This window comes from Lissotriton helveticus, chromosome 1_1 (assembly GCF_964261635.1).
Source record: "Lissotriton helveticus chromosome 1_1, aLisHel1.1, whole genome shotgun sequence".
In the NCBI taxonomy this organism is placed as follows: Eukaryota; Metazoa; Chordata; class Amphibia; order Caudata; family Salamandridae; genus Lissotriton; species Lissotriton helveticus.
Genome location: NC_136057.1, coordinates 493,633,599 through 493,650,569, shown reverse-complemented (window position 1 = coordinate 493,650,569; position 16,971 = coordinate 493,633,599). Strand labels below are relative to the sequence as shown.

The 16,971-nt window shown below is 40.1% G+C and overlaps 1 protein-coding gene across 3 annotated transcripts in view; it reads left to right on the top strand.

The window, feature by feature from the left end:
* CRY1 (cryptochrome circadian regulator 1) overlaps positions 1-11,912 on the top strand; it is a 121,007-nt gene extending 109,095 nt beyond the window's left edge. The window contains exon 13 of one of the 3 annotated variants that reach the window (XM_078673940.1): positions 10,749-11,912. Coding sequence is in view for 1 of the 3 variants with exons in the window: in XM_078673941.1 (XP_078530067.1) it covers positions 10,749-10,762 (14 nt within the window). In the remaining 2 variants the exon portion in view is untranslated. The remainder of the gene's footprint in view (positions 1-10,748) is intronic. The other 2 variants (XM_078673941.1, XM_078673939.1) reach the window with 2 other exon arrangements.
* Positions 11,913-16,971: the final 5,059 nt, after the last annotated feature.

Sequence of the window (16,971 nt, the reverse complement as noted above, 5' to 3'; positions counted from 1 at the left end):
AAAAGCCTAGCATACAGATACTGAAAGAAAATGTACACCTTCCACATTCAACCACACCTGGCCCCTGGCAGCTGACCTAGGATACAAGTCAACACAAGCTAGAACTACAAATGTATATGTGTTCTAAATGGCAAAATGAACTAAAGCTGTACGAATCAGCTCCTTGATAGAATATAGAAAGAAGATCTGGCAAACACACCCATGAAATACAATGTATTGACACAAATGGAGCGAACTTACAAGTTTAAACTTATGTGAAGTTCTAAACAGTGATACAAACAATGGCATGGGAAAATGCCACAAGTACTATTCTCCTTTACTCCTGCTGTAAGATCCTTCTCCAAGCTGTTCATTTGTGTTTTGGGTTCTACATGTCATCTTAAGCACATATTGCTTTCATGAAGCGCATCACTTCCTATGAAGTAAGATCTGTGGTTTACAAATATCATTGGTAAATGAATAAATAGTCGAAAACTATCAAATTGTAAGGAAGGCCAAGAGTCACTTTACCCCAGGTTACTGCCAAATCTAACAACAGATTTGAGTGCTAGTAGGTGAGCTCAACCTTATGGGTATATCTAACCATCGAGTAAAGCACTTCCTTCTACCAACTGAGAACCTGGGATTTGGATTTGGATTTGGATTTAAGTACCATGTCCATCCCTGAAAATGTACACAGAGTGTATTCAGAAGAACCACCAAATGTGATGTTCAAGCAGTGTTATATTGCAATAGTATCTCAAATAGCACTTCAACCTATATATTTGTAGGCCAATTGTAGATTAATGCGGGTATGTTCTCTGTGACCTTTCTGCAAACTATATTTCCCTTCTGCTCACACATTATGTGCAGGAGGGAACGGACAGTGAATAGATTAGTCCTAACTCCTAGCTGTAACATGTGCCCCATGTCAGCCAGCACAAGTCGTACTGTGTGTCTTCTCCTGCCTTCTGTGCACACCCTCCTGATGTGTGGTACTTGACTGCTTAATGGGGATAGCTTCATGGCAACATGTACGGCTGGGAAAGTGAAAGGCACTGCTGATGGGCAAGTAACTGTTGTCTGTCTGTTGTAAACATACACTGCTTCTGCATACTTAGTATCTATTATGTATGCTCAAAGTAAGTAGGCACTGCTGATGCCCCTGGAGTGGTACTCCTGGTTGCAAGTGAGTCTTGGAGTACTGATGCTCTTGTGTTTTTTTTTTTTAGATCAATATGCACTCTTGCTGTCTGAGTTATATCTGTGATCTGCATTTGATGGAACTTTGCACTGGGGATGCACATTTCTTACATGTGCTATGTAATAGTCACATGCACACCTGCAGCATGCGTTATTCTTCATTATTGTGCAAGGAACTTTGACAGCCTGCCCTTCCACATCCTTGAAACAAAAGCTACAACCACACCATTACACCACGTGCTTTCACCACCTTCTTTGGTGGGGCACAGACCAAAACAATTTGGGGGACCCCTTAACCTAGGAAAATGATCAAACTTGGAAGGAGGAAAGGGTAGAGGATCTGCTATCATTCAAATGTTGCAAACAGATACCTACAACAGGCACATATATCCAGTAACCTTTATCGATTGCACAAAAAATATTTTGCTTAGAAAGAAGTGAAACATATATTTATGATTCTGTTTCTCTCTCTCTCTCTCTCTCTCTCTCTCTCTCTCCCCTCTCTCTCTCTATGTATATAGATATATAGAGATATAAATAAATATATGTATACATATACATATATATTTATATACACACACATATAAATTTAAAATTCCCTGCTCACAAATTAACAGGGCGCTGTATTGACATTGCCACATTTTCCCAAAACAACCTCTCTCTCTCTCTCTGTATTACCTCTCCTCCGGTGGCCCCTCCTCCACCAAAATGTATTCGTGAACACTGAAATGTGCCACTCATAGAATAATGTGCACATCCTTTCCTGTAGTATTACCTTTTGCAAGGAGAGCCATTCGTGCTCCCCGTCCCACTACAGACAATGGTCCTGACTGGTGTTGCAAAGCACCTCTGCTCTTGAGGTTGTAGTCATAAGGTCATACATAGACTCTGTCTTCCATTTACTGTGAGCCATTAATCAGGGGCATAGCTTGGTCAGTAAGATTTGGGAGGGGTGGGTGGGTTTGAGCTACAGATTTCCCAACAATCACACGATTTAAAATACATTATACGAGAAGCAGGGCAGGAGAGGGGTCTAAAGGAGCAGCAGGAAGGGCGTGGAGTGTGAATTGTGAGGGGCGCTTATAACTCAATATTTTGTCAAATAACCATTTTTAAGACCTTTAAAACAGAAACAAGATTGTGTTTTGTCTGCATTTGTATGTAAAAATTCCAACAAACCCCTCACCATACATGACTTAAAACAGCTGTACACAACTATTTCCTGCATAATACATTTATTAGGGGGCGTTACAACCCAAACAGCCTCCTGAAGCTATGCCCCTGCCATTGATCTCATGTTGTAAGCTGATGTGCAGAGCCTTGCCAAGAGTGGGGCCCAGGTCAATTAGCCCTTACTACATCACCTTTATGTCGTTCCTAGATCAACTCCCCTACTAGCCCTGAACGTGTTAAATATATTTGCTTTATTATAGTTTAACAGTCTTCACTGAGCTTCACTAACAACATGAGTACAGCATTGAAAGCAGCAGTGCATCCTTCTTTAACAAAAAACAGCAGATAAAGGTCAAGTGGTGACTCCGTATGCTTCTTCACACACGGAACAGGGACATGTGTTGTGCAAGCGTACTTTTCAACTTATCACAGGTTCAAGGGTTGCTCTTGTGGTCCTGTATGTTTCTCAATATATAAAGCCAAATATATTGATGCTGTCTATGCTTGTTGTACAAGGAGATGAGCAAACTAAAGTAAGATGGGTCGTCAGCGGAAACCTTCAACTAAACAAACCAACAATAAACAACTCATAAGGAAGATAGTTGGCCAGTGTGAGTATGAGGCCTGTGTGATTTTGTCTGGCAGAAGATTCTTTACCTTGGCAGATAAGCTTTCAGATATTGTTGTTCAAAATTTGCCTAAAGGTTGTTTAGCGCTATCCAGATCCAGAGGATTAAGCACATTTTGATAAAGACAACAGAGTTCTTAATATGGTGCATTCCTCTTCTTTCTTAGATCAGATTTGTATGTTGTTACATTTCCCCGAGTCAGGAGGAAAGGAGTTTGGATATAGGATTAATTGCAATATACACACCAAAGGTTTTTTCATACCCCTCACAATCCGAATACATGGACCTCCAGCCTTCTTCAGAAAATATAGCTCTCAAACCCCATATCTGTGTTATCTTTTTTTTAACCAGTCAAAAATGTCAGCCAAATCCAAATGTGTGACAGATCATAGACTTCCTACATGTCCAGTCAGGAGAACTAATGACTAGGAGCAAATGACTAGTGAGTGACAGGTAATGGATTCCCTGCTGGGGTCCTATCATTATTAGTGATTTAAACTTAGAGATCTCAGCCCTGTCCTGAACTAGGCAGTCACTTCTTCATTGCTTGCTAAAAAGGGAATGTACACTCAATCAATCAATCAGTCATTTATTTGTTATGTGATTCTGTTTAATATTCCTAACTTCGACCATGCTGGCTCTTGATCACAATCCTCACTATCCCATCCTCTGCTCCTTTATATTGACGAATGCAGACCTTGCCAGCTCTTACAGACATATCGAGAACTTGTAAGAGACCTTCAGATACATTCCTCACCATTTGTCTAAGAAGGAAGTCCTTAAAAATATAACTCCTGCCCTGTTTATTGGGTGTGTCTGGCGAGAGTGACATTCACCCACCTGTTTGAAGGTCACAGCTGAGTTTTAGACCCTCCTCTTCCAAGCTATGTATTTTCGGGTTTGTATTTGTTTAGTTGGATTCTCTCATAAGTGTGGCCTCCTAATGTATGGTCCATAGTTCTTACCACTACAAAGAAGACCTAACCTCCTTTTAAAATAGTTCAGAAAAGCATTCAAAATAGGAGCCAGAATTTCCATCTTCTCCCTGTCATATTCTTTTAGACCCAGCTGACCTTGGTCCTAGGCAACACTGCGTGACTCGGTTGACTTGATTTATTAGTCTCAAATGAAGGAATGAGACATTGTTGTAAAGGTTTGTCAGTCAGTGCTTAGTACTGGTGAGTTACAGTACAGGCTGCATATATCATGCTAATTATGTAAAGAACAAATCCTTCCTGTGGAACCTTTTGAACTCTAAGCTTAGGCCTACCATTTCTTGCAACATCCAGCTATAGATAGCTGCAGCCGGACACTATTGTTTTTTAATTTGTATTTACGATACTGAATTTCCCATACTTTTACCCTTAATAGTAAATTACATCGATAACATATATTTTGCATTATCAACAAGAAAGATCCCACCTCAAATATCAACTTTACATATGGCCCTCTGATATATGCAGACATTTTAGAAATGTGTTTAACCAGCAGGTGTAAAATACACAGGATCATGTGGCCTCATGTGAAATGTGAATATAAATATGATTAATCAATATTATTACAAAAGAGAAGGCTGCGCACCATGCTAGTTTAAAGCCCCAGCTTCCAAGACCTACATCACTGTGGATATTTACAAAGGCAAGCATAAAGATGTGTATGGGATGGCATGTTGTTTCTCATGCAGATCTGGCTTTTACATGGCCCAGATACAATCAGAAAGATTGACAAACACTCACAGGTGGTCGCCGAGAATCCAGATGTATTATGAAAAACACTCACAGGAGATCGCTGAGAATCCAGCTGTTACAAGTCACATTTCTAGAGATAAAATTTTAGACTGAATTGAATGAATACCATGAGAGGCGATAAGTGAGAAACTAATACTGGATAAGAATGAAGGAAATACTTCTCCTTGTTCATCTGGGATATCAGTGCAGAATCTCTGCTTGCGTAATATTGTCCCTACTACTGCACTACAATCCCCACAATTATCCACTACATTTTCTGTAACTTAGGTGTCTAGTTTTAAGTTTCTTTCAATAGAAATCACCAGTTTAGCTGCTCATTGTGATTGTTTGCTCTAAATTAGCTGAGTTGAAACATTATAATGCTAACCTTCTCCCATTTGAGATCTAATTTTTGTACGTAATGTCTGGAAATCGTTGTGTATGTGGTTAAAACTTACAATATTCAGTTTAAAATGAAAATTGTATCCATCATTGTTGCTAGAACTGGTGTTGTTTTGTGTGTGATAGTGCTGTGTGCATATGCCTCCCTGGGCAAAGAACGCATGCAACTTCTACTTACCAGAGGGGGTGTAGGTTCTTTGCGTGGTATGATGAACTCTGAACACATTTTGCATCATGCAGCAGCTGCAGGAAGAGGAAACATTACATTAGTGTGCGGCTGTAGTTTGTGACAATACACCCTGAGCTTCAATAGTGGTGAAACAACATGCATCTCTAGCGTGTTACATGGCTGTTTTTGGTGTGCACAAGCTTTAGGGCTTTTTTTTATCTATTCCTGTGTTTTTTTAAAAGGTTGTTCACAATAGTCTGTATTCAGCATTCAAAAATGTCATTGGGCTATTTTTGATGTGCTTAGATTGTGTGATTGTGTACATTAAAGATTTTGTATAATGGCGGTTTGCATGGCCCTTCTGTGTATTCCACATGCTGCTTTATGTATTTCTTACTGCGCTCTGTATTCGCAACTCACACCTGAAACTTTATTCAAGTATGCAGCGTCCTGATGTGGTGCCTCGGGGTACCTGAAACTTTATTCAAGTATGCAGCGTCCTGATGCGGTGCCTACCCCACTCCCGCCCCAAACCCCTCTCTTTTGTCTTATTCCACTGTTGCAACCATCAGCGCCTGGTAAAACTGAAAATGCACCCCATGCTTAAATGGGGATAGGGTTTCCAGTTTTCAGTTATAACTGATTATAACCAATAAAATATCACCAACGGGAATATTTGCTTTTCAGCAGAAACTGGAAAATTCTGGGTTTGGTGCACTTTTACTGCTTTGATGTACTCTGGTATCAAAGCAGGTAAATGGAGTCTTTAGCTTTGAGCAGTTTTCTGTGATGGTTGCTCCCGCTATGACACACGATGGCCAAAGTAAGCCACTAGGGGTCACATTTACTATTAATTCACTCATAGCAGCACAGCAAGGGAACTTGCTGAATTGCGTGAAAGACAGACAGCAGAAATGTTCTATATTTACAAACAGATTACGCATTTGTGCAGTGGCACTCTGTGTGCTGCTTTTCACCAATTCAGGCCCCTTTGCACCATGGTGCGAGGGTGGCTACATTACGGGCAGGATTGTGATGGTGTTGTATATATATGCCTCACTGGGCAAAAAAAGCACTCAACTTCTACTTACCAGAGGGGTTGTAGGTTCTTTGTCTGGTATGAAGCACTCTGAATACATTTTATGGTGCTGTGTGTTGGTAGCTGATGCTTTTGCCTCAGCATCATGCTGCAGCTGCAGAAACAGGAAATATTGCATTAGTGTGTGGGCTGTAGTTTGGGACAATGCACCCACAGCTTCAATAGTGGTGAAAAAACATGCATCTCTAGCATGTTCCATGGCTGGTTTTGGTGTGCACAAGCTCAAGGGATTTTTTATTTATCCCTGTGGTTTTATGTAAGGCTGTTCACAGTTGTCTGTATTCATCAACCAAATTGTCATTGTGCTACTTTTGATGTGCTCAGATTGTATGATTGTGTACATAAAGGTTTTTGTACAATGGTGGTTTGTATGGCCCTTCTGTGTATTCCACATGCTGCTTTATGTATTTCTTGCCGTGCTCTGTATTTGCTTCTCATCCCTGCAACTTTATACAAGTATTCAGCTTCAGAGATATTGTGAAATTCTGTAGTGAAACTCTATGCGTGGATTCCACTGTTGCCACCTTCACAGCCTGCAAAAACTGAAAAAGCACCCAATGCTTAAATGGGTATATGGTTTCCAGTTTTCAGTTAAAACCGATTATCGCCAAGAAAGCATCATCAAAGGGAATATTTGCTTTTCAGTAGAAACTGGAAAATTGTGGATTTGATGCACCTTTTCTGTTATGATGCACTCTGGTGTCAAAGCAGTATAAATGGAGTGTTCAGTTTTGAGCAAATTTCTGTTATGATTGCTCCCACTATGACCAACGCTAGCCAAAGTAAGCCACTTGAGGGGAACATTTACTATTAATTCATGCATAGCAGAACCGAATGGAAACTTTCTGCATTTCGTGTAAGGGAGAGAGCAGAAGTGTTCCATATTTGCAAACATATAAAGCATTTCTGCACTGGCACTGTATATGCTGCTTATCACCAATGCAGCCACCTTTGCACCATGGTGCATACATTACAGGCCGGATTGTTTTGTGCAGGAATGAATACTTTCCAGCACAAAAGTAATCCTTTTAGGAATATTCCTCTGTCTAGGTGTACTGCATTGTAAGAGGAATTAATGAGGAGAAATGAAGATATTTTTCGCGCTACACCTCTGTTTGGAAGTCATACCATTTTTCCGCAAATCCAGGTCTACAAGTCTTTGTAAATCTGGGTTTGCTTAAAATACGGAGTGGATGCACTGGAATTCTCATGCAACACCAATGTAAGGCCTACCTGACGCAAACTAACACAAGGCTGTCCTATGCCCGGCTTTGTTTTACTTTGAGTTTACTTTCCCACCCAAAGTGACTTAGGAAATGCCAAAATTATTTTGCGTCGGGCTGCACCTCAAAAGTGACTGTGATGCAAAATCATAATAAATTCGGGCCTTAATATGTCCTTTTGACCACCTGAAACGACCTCGAGCTCCCTGAACCTACTTCCACTCTGTTTTAGGCGCACAGCTCACCTCACATGCTAACTGTTCACTGCAAAGCTGCACATTGCTGTGTAGTGGCCAATGGGTTTGCAGCTGAACTCTGAACAGGGTCTCAGTTTAGGGCATGATGTCATTCTCCATCACTGACAACGCTTTACTTTCTAATAGATGAGGTATGAGGGTGATGGCAACAAAGGTCACTGAGCATATGGACGCCTCTAGAATCATTACATTTCTGAAATATGCTGCTTCTTGTTTTTAATTTCAAATTGCAATGGTTTATAAAGCATGCATTCACGAACCTCATCCCATCATATTAAAGGACAAGGACCATACCAGGAACATTTTCTAACAACCATCTCCAGGCCCAGGAGGGGTCCACCTGTTTTGCTGAAACTGTGCTGCTTACAGCACATACATGAACTCAAAAATCTATGAGTTGACTAGGAGCTGCTGACCATTGAGTTTTGGCACATGAAGAGCAGTTGCTACTCTGTCCTCTAGCATGTGCTACAAACATCACAATATGAGCAAAACAGGTGCACGGATCCATTCCAAATCTGCATACCAAATTAGAACTTGCTCTTAATACAGCCCCAGAATCACCCAGTTCTACTGGGTCAATAAAAAGTCAGGATACAAGTTTTGCATGTAGTCGGGTCACTGAGAGCAGGGGTACATGCCTGTTTCCCATGCAGAGGTCATTTGCTTCCCAACATCATGCTTAACATTCACGTCCTTGCTCAGGCAGCTGGCATGATGTAATAAATGCAGGCACTAAAGCATGTGCATTTAATTCCTAATTAACCATCATATTCCGTTAAAATATTTGAACTATACCACGCACCTTACTGTAGAATATAACACTGCACTGTATGTTCACAACATGTATTCCCACCCTTTCATCAGTTTAAAATTTTTATTCAGTATGTCAGTTGCGTTTACATACTCTGCAAAAGCATATACCCCGCGCCAAACTTGATATATTTCTGTACTTGAGACTGTACCGTGTAAAGCGTTCCGATACCCTCACGGGTCAAGCTCGCTCTCTATAAAACATTAAAATAAATAAATAATAAATAAATATACGTGACATTTTAACCCAATCATATTTCCCCTTTACACTATTCTTTTGTAAAAGCAAGACCCTTTGGCTACGCGAGTGTTTGCCCAAGTTGAGGACTTAGTGGGTTGGTTCTCAGCAATCCATTAAAACATCAGAATGGCTTTCAAAGTTTGCAGAGAAATCAAATGATAGTCAGGCCATCTCTTTTATTGCGTCAACCTGTTTTGTTAGAACTGTTCAGTGCTTTTTACATTGAGGCACTGCATGCCAAGGGAGATGTTGTTATTCCACCTCTTGGTCTCCAGTTGTGGCTCTCCATATCCTATCCTCCATGCCACTATTTTGTGGAAACCTTGGGGCATATTAGCAAGAACCTCGTTAAAATTATCACCATTTTACCAGCAGGAAACTGCCGCTAAAACGGCGATAATGGGCTTGCTAATATGCGTTACAGAATTCCAATAGAAGACCAGGTTAGATGTCCGGCACATCTAACCTGGGCTTCTACTGGAATTCTATAACGCATATTAGCAAGCCCATTATCGCCGTTTTAGGGCAGTTTCCTGCTGCTAAAACTGCGATAATTTTAACGAGATTCTTGCTAATATATCCCCTTGTGTCTTAGGTGCCATATTCCTTTGCAGCTTTTCAAGAGGCCTCTGAATTCTTCATGGTTTAGATCTAAGCTTCCAAGTGAAGCTGGATTCATGTGTAAGAATGCCATGTCTAAGTGTGTAACATACAAACTCATTTTGATAAATTGACATATCAAGAAGTTGTTGCTGAATATTGTTTCCTTACTATGTAGTATTATTTGCTTCTTAGGTCTGGCATTAGCCAAGACCTTTAGATTTTTCTAAAATTACATAAAAATAATATACCTTTATAAGGAGTTTCAGCCAACTCTTTTCGTTCAGTGGTCTGCTTGAATTTTTCGACCTCTAACTACAGTATGCCACATGGGCAGTAGGTCCGCCCACTTTAGGCATTAGCCAATTTCAATGTAAGTGACTTCATTCTGTTCTTTCACAAAGAGCAAATCTGCACACAAATTAGTTCCCTTCAAAGCCTGGGACTTCCATGGCAATGTGTGCTTTAGGAAACCAAAAATATTCATGATTTTAGCCAGTGTTCTTTATATTGATACATGTACAACAGTTCCTCCAACAATGATTTTTTACAAAAACCATGACAAAACAAGAATTGACAAAGCCAAAAGACTATCAGCCAATGGCATGTCTATTGTCTTTTCCAGTACTTGTTATATATAAGAGTTGTGCATGTAGGTAATTAATATTCAGTATAGACATGTTGAGCCTTTCTTGGCAGATGTCAAAAGTAGCTGAGGAGAGCTACAACTTCTCTTCTAACGTTTTGTGTACCTCAGAATCTCCCATGCACAGAGATCACTTCTTTCATATAATTACCAAATTGTTTGAACCTACATTAACTATAGGATAAAAGAAGTGCTGTATGGTTGTTTTTATGTAAAGTTGAACCATCAAAGGTGGTGTTGATGCCTATCCAATTTTCCAATAACTTGGTGGTAATCTCTCCATTGTCCCATGATTGGTTATGGGGACCTACATAATGGTATAACATTGGAATGTCCTTTATAGAAGTTACAATATATGATTACAAATGCACAGTTTTAAATATAAAGTGATTAAAATAACATTGATAGTAGCACTTAATATTGAGCAGCTTCAGGAAATAGTATATATCAGATACAGAAACAGACAGGTAAGCTAAGCCTATTTAAATATGTGTGGATGTGTGTATATATATATATATATATATATTTCAGTGGTGTGTTTCATTAAAAAAACATGCAAAATAAATATTTCTCATTTTTTTCGCCAGCTATGAAGATGTGAAGACGAACATTTTCAGCACTGTTTTCTTTCTGAGAGCTAAGATACCTGTGGAGTTGAAGATGTAAAATGGTTTGAAACAGCCAGTTGTTCTGTATGGGTAGTCATTTTACCTATGAAGAAGCATAGTCTCTACTGATATTCTGTACTCTTACACAACTGTTGATGAGCACTCGTTTGGATATTCAGGTTGTGCAGTCTCACACAACACGTCCGTGCCCTGTCAGCACCAATGTTTCTGCTGCTTGCTGAATTTGAGTTGTTTGAAAGTTTTTGAGTTCCTATCATCGTAATAAAACAACAGATTGGGTGAACTATACCATCTTGAAGTGACAAGGCAAACAATGCGGTGTAGAAGGAAAATAAAAAGGTATCAGCTTGAGTATTAAATAGAACAAGTTTAGGCACTGCTTGCTCATAAAATGAATATCAATCAACTGGTCGAGACTCTTCCAGGCCTGAAAGGCGGGCCTGCTCAAATGCTTCAGGTAGTTCAGTTCAGCCAAGCAGTCCCTCAAAACAGTGTATTTCTGGTGCTTGCCATGTTGACTGTAAGACCTCCGGAAGTCTTTAATAAAGAGTTTCCAATTGGCATTTAGTCATCAAGAACGTAATGTGTCTGTTTCTGTTGAAGACTTTGAATTTCTTTTTCAGCTGCATTTTTTAATGTTCTCTAAATTGGTTCTTTTTGTTGAGCAAAAGTGTAAATACTCAATAGGACTGTAAATATAGATCTTCTTGATTAGTTCTAGACTCATCAATATTATATTTTTGATAATTTTTCAGACATGGCATTTATTGGCAACAATGTATGATTGCACCACAGATATATTTAAAGAAGGTGTTCTATGCTGTGATGAGAGTATGTAAAGGTTGTGAAACAGATCATTTATATTGGTTGTTCTTATACTGCTGTATTTATGGTTTACTGCGTAGAACTTTGTACGTGCACTTCAACTTTGTTAGTGAATCAAAATTTTTTATTGTGTACTTCTTACTGTAAATATTTTGCATTTTAGTGTACAACGTTGTCAACTTTGAAACACTGCAAATGTGATATGTGTATTGTTTGTATCTCTATTTGTATTCCCTATTGCCTTATTCACTTGAAGGTTATCCTTGTTAATAAAACGGGATGAACACATCAAAAATACTTAATTCTTTTTTGTTTTGTTCATTGTACTTCCTAAGAAAATATGTTTCTAGCCCAACACCAAACCTACCGACAGTTGCAATTAAATTGTGATCAATATAAGTAATATGATAAATGAGAATTGTTATTACTGTTTTAAGTATAACAGAGGGTGCACTTTTAAATGTATATATGTTAGTCACCATACATGCTACGTCAATTTCAATGTTAAGGTGGGACTAGAAATATCAATTTGATAACATTGCTGAACACATCTTTTGTCTAATTTTGAGACAGCAAGTCTGATGTATGTATAGTACTAGGAGGTAGCCATCAATAACTACTGGCACCTGGGGTTCTTCTAGTGTATTCAGAATTGTCATTTGAGGATAGAGTCATCCAGTGGTATTTATCAGCCATTAATATACAATGCTTAGTTGAGATTGGAGTCTTTACATTTGTCAGAGTGGCGCTTCCCCTTCTCTCTCTCCAGTCCGTATTTTGCTTCTTTGCTCCGGACAGTCTGTATTACCATTCCTTTTTTTGTATGGTTGTACAGCCACTATCACAGTGTGCAGCATTGTCAGGGCAAAACGTTCCTCTCTCAGAGTATCTGTGTCGATCTCCAGGGAGCTGAAATGTTTCTTATCACAAATACTGTGTCCAATAAAGCATAGAATAGCAGACATTGTTATTTCCCTTCCCAAAGATGGCCTTCCTAATTTCAAATAACTGTGCTTTGAAGAACATCCACAGACTAAATGCTGTCTTAAAAGATGTTCAAGACTGGCTAACAAAAAACCACCTGAAACTCAATCCCGACAAGACCGAAACGCTTCTCATCTCAAACAAAGAAGAAAATCCTCAAATCACTGAATGGCTGAAGTCGATCGATGCTCTTAAAGGTTCTCTCACGCCAACTGATTCCGTCAAATCCCTGGGTTTCACCCTTGACCCCAAATTAACCCTGACAAACCACATTAAGAACTCGGCAAAAAGTGCTTTCTTCAACCTCAGACTGCTGAATAAAATAAAACCTTTTATTCCAAACAAAGACCTCAAACTAGCCACCCAATCTCTAGTTCTATCTAGACTGGACTATGGGAACTCAATCCTTACAGGCATACCCAAATCACACTTGGCTCCATTAAAAACAACACTACATGCGGCAGCAAGAATGATCACAGGATGCAAAAAATTTGACCACATCTCCCCAGCACTCAAAGAACTTGAATGGCTCCCGGTGGAAATGCGTAGCTCCTTCAGAACGGCCTGCCTAACACACAAGGCCCTCCACACCGGTAAACCAGAATACTTGGCTAACAAGCTCAAAAAAGCAGGCCAAAGCAGATATTTGAGAAGCTCCAACTCCCTGTTGCTCATCCCACCAAAAACCAGAAAGAAGAAAACTGCGGACTGCTCCTTCACTGGAAATGCCCCCAAAATATGGAACTCTATCCCCCCTCATATCAGAACTCTACCTTCCTATCCGGACTTCAAGATCCAACTCAAATCCTTGTTCCTCACCCGTTCCCTGGGTCCTAGATAACTAGGATCTCCCTCTGAACTATGTGCTATCTCTGTATCCTTCTACCAAAAGGCCTACTGTTACGAACTTCTCCTCCCCCAACATTGTCTTGAGGACTGCCTTTATGTGTTACGTATCTTTTTGCTCACCATGCCTTTCCTCTTACTGTAAAGCGCTCTGCTACCTTCGGGTCTTGTTAGCGCTATAGAAAACTTCTAAATAAATAATAAATAATAATAAAAGAACGGTAAGTGCTGTAGGCGTCGTGATAGAAAGTGGAATATAGAAAAGTATCAGTCCAAGCACAAATTTTAAATAAATTAGAAATGTATCCATTTGTTGTTCTTAACTCAAACACATTATTGAAATATATTTCAAGTCTCTAAGGGCTTAATAAGTTACTAAAAAGCACTAGAACACAACCATTTACCAAATCAATGTGTGGCTCCTAAGGTAGGAATGGAAGATGGATGTAGCAGATTACTGCTGTAATTGAATACCAGTCACAATAATAAGAATTGCAGTCGAATAATTCAGTAGTCAATAGAAGGCCTTGTCATCTGCACCAATAGAGACTCAAACATTGGCGAAGATATAAGTAGGATACGTTGGTGTTCTTTGGTGTAAATGTAGTATTGGCCTTATAATGCGTGTACTGGCAAAACAGCAACATTAGATATTCTTAGAAGAAAATGACAAATACTTTATTTTGATATTTAGTTTCAGTCTATATTGTCTATCATTTTAGTTGTGGCTTATATATTCTTTTTAAAATGGAAAATCACCCATTCTATAAACAGATGGTAAAATACCATTGATTTCTGAACTATTTGAAATTTAGAGTTTTCCTCAGTACGTTTTCATGACTGAGGTAGTGAAATTAATAAGCCTGGGCAAAGCACTACACTACGCTCGCGTAGTTTGCGAACTTTGCGCTTCTTCGCATCAGCACTTTTTTGGACCCTCCGGTTGGGCAATGTGGCGCAGCATATTTATAAGGCCAGGCAAAGCAACTTTGCGTGGCTTTTCACAGCCTTGTAAATATGTGCCCCTTTCACTCAGAACACTGTGTGAAAAGAGCGTTCTTGGGTGTTGCTGTGGGTGGGTGTTCCCAGGCAACTCCTATGGAATTTGAAGCATTCCCAGAGGAATCATAAGCCTCGGAATGCGTCAGCTTCTAACGCCACCCCATTAGGGAGGTGCAACAAGGAGAAATATCCATATTTCTCCTTTTTTCCTCTTTCCTCTTTCTATGTGTGCTGCATGCTGTAGCACACATAAAAAGAGGAAAACACCTCTCATGATTGTTTTTGTGCAGGTAGGTGTCCCTTCCTGCACAAAAACTATCATCCCTGCAATACAGACACCCTTGCACTATGAAACAAGGGTGCCTGTGTTGGTGCATGGCCAGCCATTGTGCTGCAGCATTGGGGAAAAGGACAGGAATGCACAGTAGCTCATAGAAACGGAACATGCCTGCCCTTTTCTTTTGACACAGGGCAGTGCAGCAAGATTCTTTGCGGCATTGCCCTGCACCAAAACCTCATAAATTAGACCTGCAATATCTTTAGCAATGCTTGCTAGGGGTAAGCGTATGAAGGCTAGGCTAGCAGGAGGGAAATGCCTAAAACGGATAATACTAAGTGCATTTTCTATCTGTAATTGAGCCATGTTCACAGCAACCAGTTTCCACCTCCGGAAATCAAATGAGGTTGGTATTAGGTTTGCATGGCTTGCATAGTTTATGTGTATTGCCTAATTTTCTGCTTCCTGCAACACAGTAGACACAGGTAAGTCTGCGTCCTATACTTTTTCACACTATAGTTGCTCAAGTTTGATGTGGCCACGTCAGATGTGTTTAAATTCAGTCTTATGCATGCTACTACTAAACATTCATGCTCCTTTTGTCTTGCACATGAATTTCACAGAAATGTACTCATTATACTATCTGTAAAAACATTTCACGTGTTTTAGTAGTAGCAAAGTTATTCTTCATGCACTTCTTAATAATCTGCTACTACTAGTGTTCATGGGTACCTTTTATGTGCTGCCCAGGGCAGTGATCGACTGTAATATTAGAAGTCAAAGTGACATCTAATGCTTTTAACTGTCACTGGCACCACAAGTGGTCCTGTGCAAGGTTGCATAAAACAAAGAAAAAAACAGAGGGCCAGATGTACGACCATATCAATTTGCGAGTCGCAAATTGCGTCATTTTGCGACTGGCAATTAGCGACTTGCAAAAACAAATTTATATACACTAAGACACTGTTTGTGATTCCTAATGGGGTCGCAAATTGCCTGCCTCATGAGGCCAGTTCAATTTGCAACCCCATTAGGAATGGCTAGCACTTCCAGGGATGGTGGCCTGCTGGAATCAGCAAACCACCATGTCTTTGACTGCTTTTTAAATAAAGCAGTTTAAAAAGAAATGTGCCTGTCTTCCTCAAAGGAAAATTGGATGCATTTAAAAAAGAAAAAGGAAACATTTGTTTCATTTTTTAAGAGTAGGTAGTGGTCCGTGGGACCACGGTGCCTGTTCTTAAAACAAATTTTCGCACACACTCACAAAGGGTAAGGGGTCCCCTGTGGACCCCTTCCCATTTGCGAATGGCTTACCACCTATTTGAAGTAGGTGGTAAACTGCGAGTGTTTTGCAATTGCGGTCGCAAAACAATCTTACATTTAAGTGAGACCCGCTATTAGGAAGGGTGCCCTTGGCACGCCCTCCCTAAGAGCGAGTCCCAAACCCCATTTTGCGAGTCCGTAATAGGTTACCAACTCGCAAAATAGGGTTTGTACATGGGGCAGATCAATTTTCGGTCGCAAACAGGCCGATTTCCCGTTCGTGACGGCAAAATATGGTCGTAAGTCTGGCCCAGAGATTCTTGAGATATCTTTATTTTCTGATCCTACATCTGCCTTCATACCTGTGAGGCAAATATTGGTAAGAGTAGTGCCAGGGGTAACAGATGTAAGTCATAGACAGCAGCTACTGCATTAGTAATACCTAATTGACATTCATGTATGAAGTGGAGTTACCATGGAGATACCAAGGATCACATGTTTTCTCAGTATATTGAATGCAAACTGTTACAGTAAATCCTTCAAACCATGGGTTGTGTTTCAGACTGTGTGGCTAACAAAGCATTTCAGAGCCAAGACTATTAAATGGAACTTAGATGATGAACTGGCACGGAGTGCAGGTTAAACATTTTAAGCATTATAAGGGTTGGATAAGGTGCATCCTCCATCTCACAGCTAATTAAATGGCATACCAGTATTTGTAAAGCGCACAGCTACCTCCGAAGTGGTGTCCCGGCGCTGGGCGCCCTCTGGAAGATTAAGCAAGCGATTGCCCAGAGTCACATGGTGCTGGGCTGACCTGCCACTGATGCCGGGGATCAAACCGTGAACCCCAGATTCCAACATCAGTCACCCTGGCCTTTGCGCCACACCTCTTCCACAATTGTCTCCTATACTAACATCCTGTCCTGCAAATTACATAAAATATTGTGAAATGGGAAATTTAGTATGAACTAAGCTGTAGCC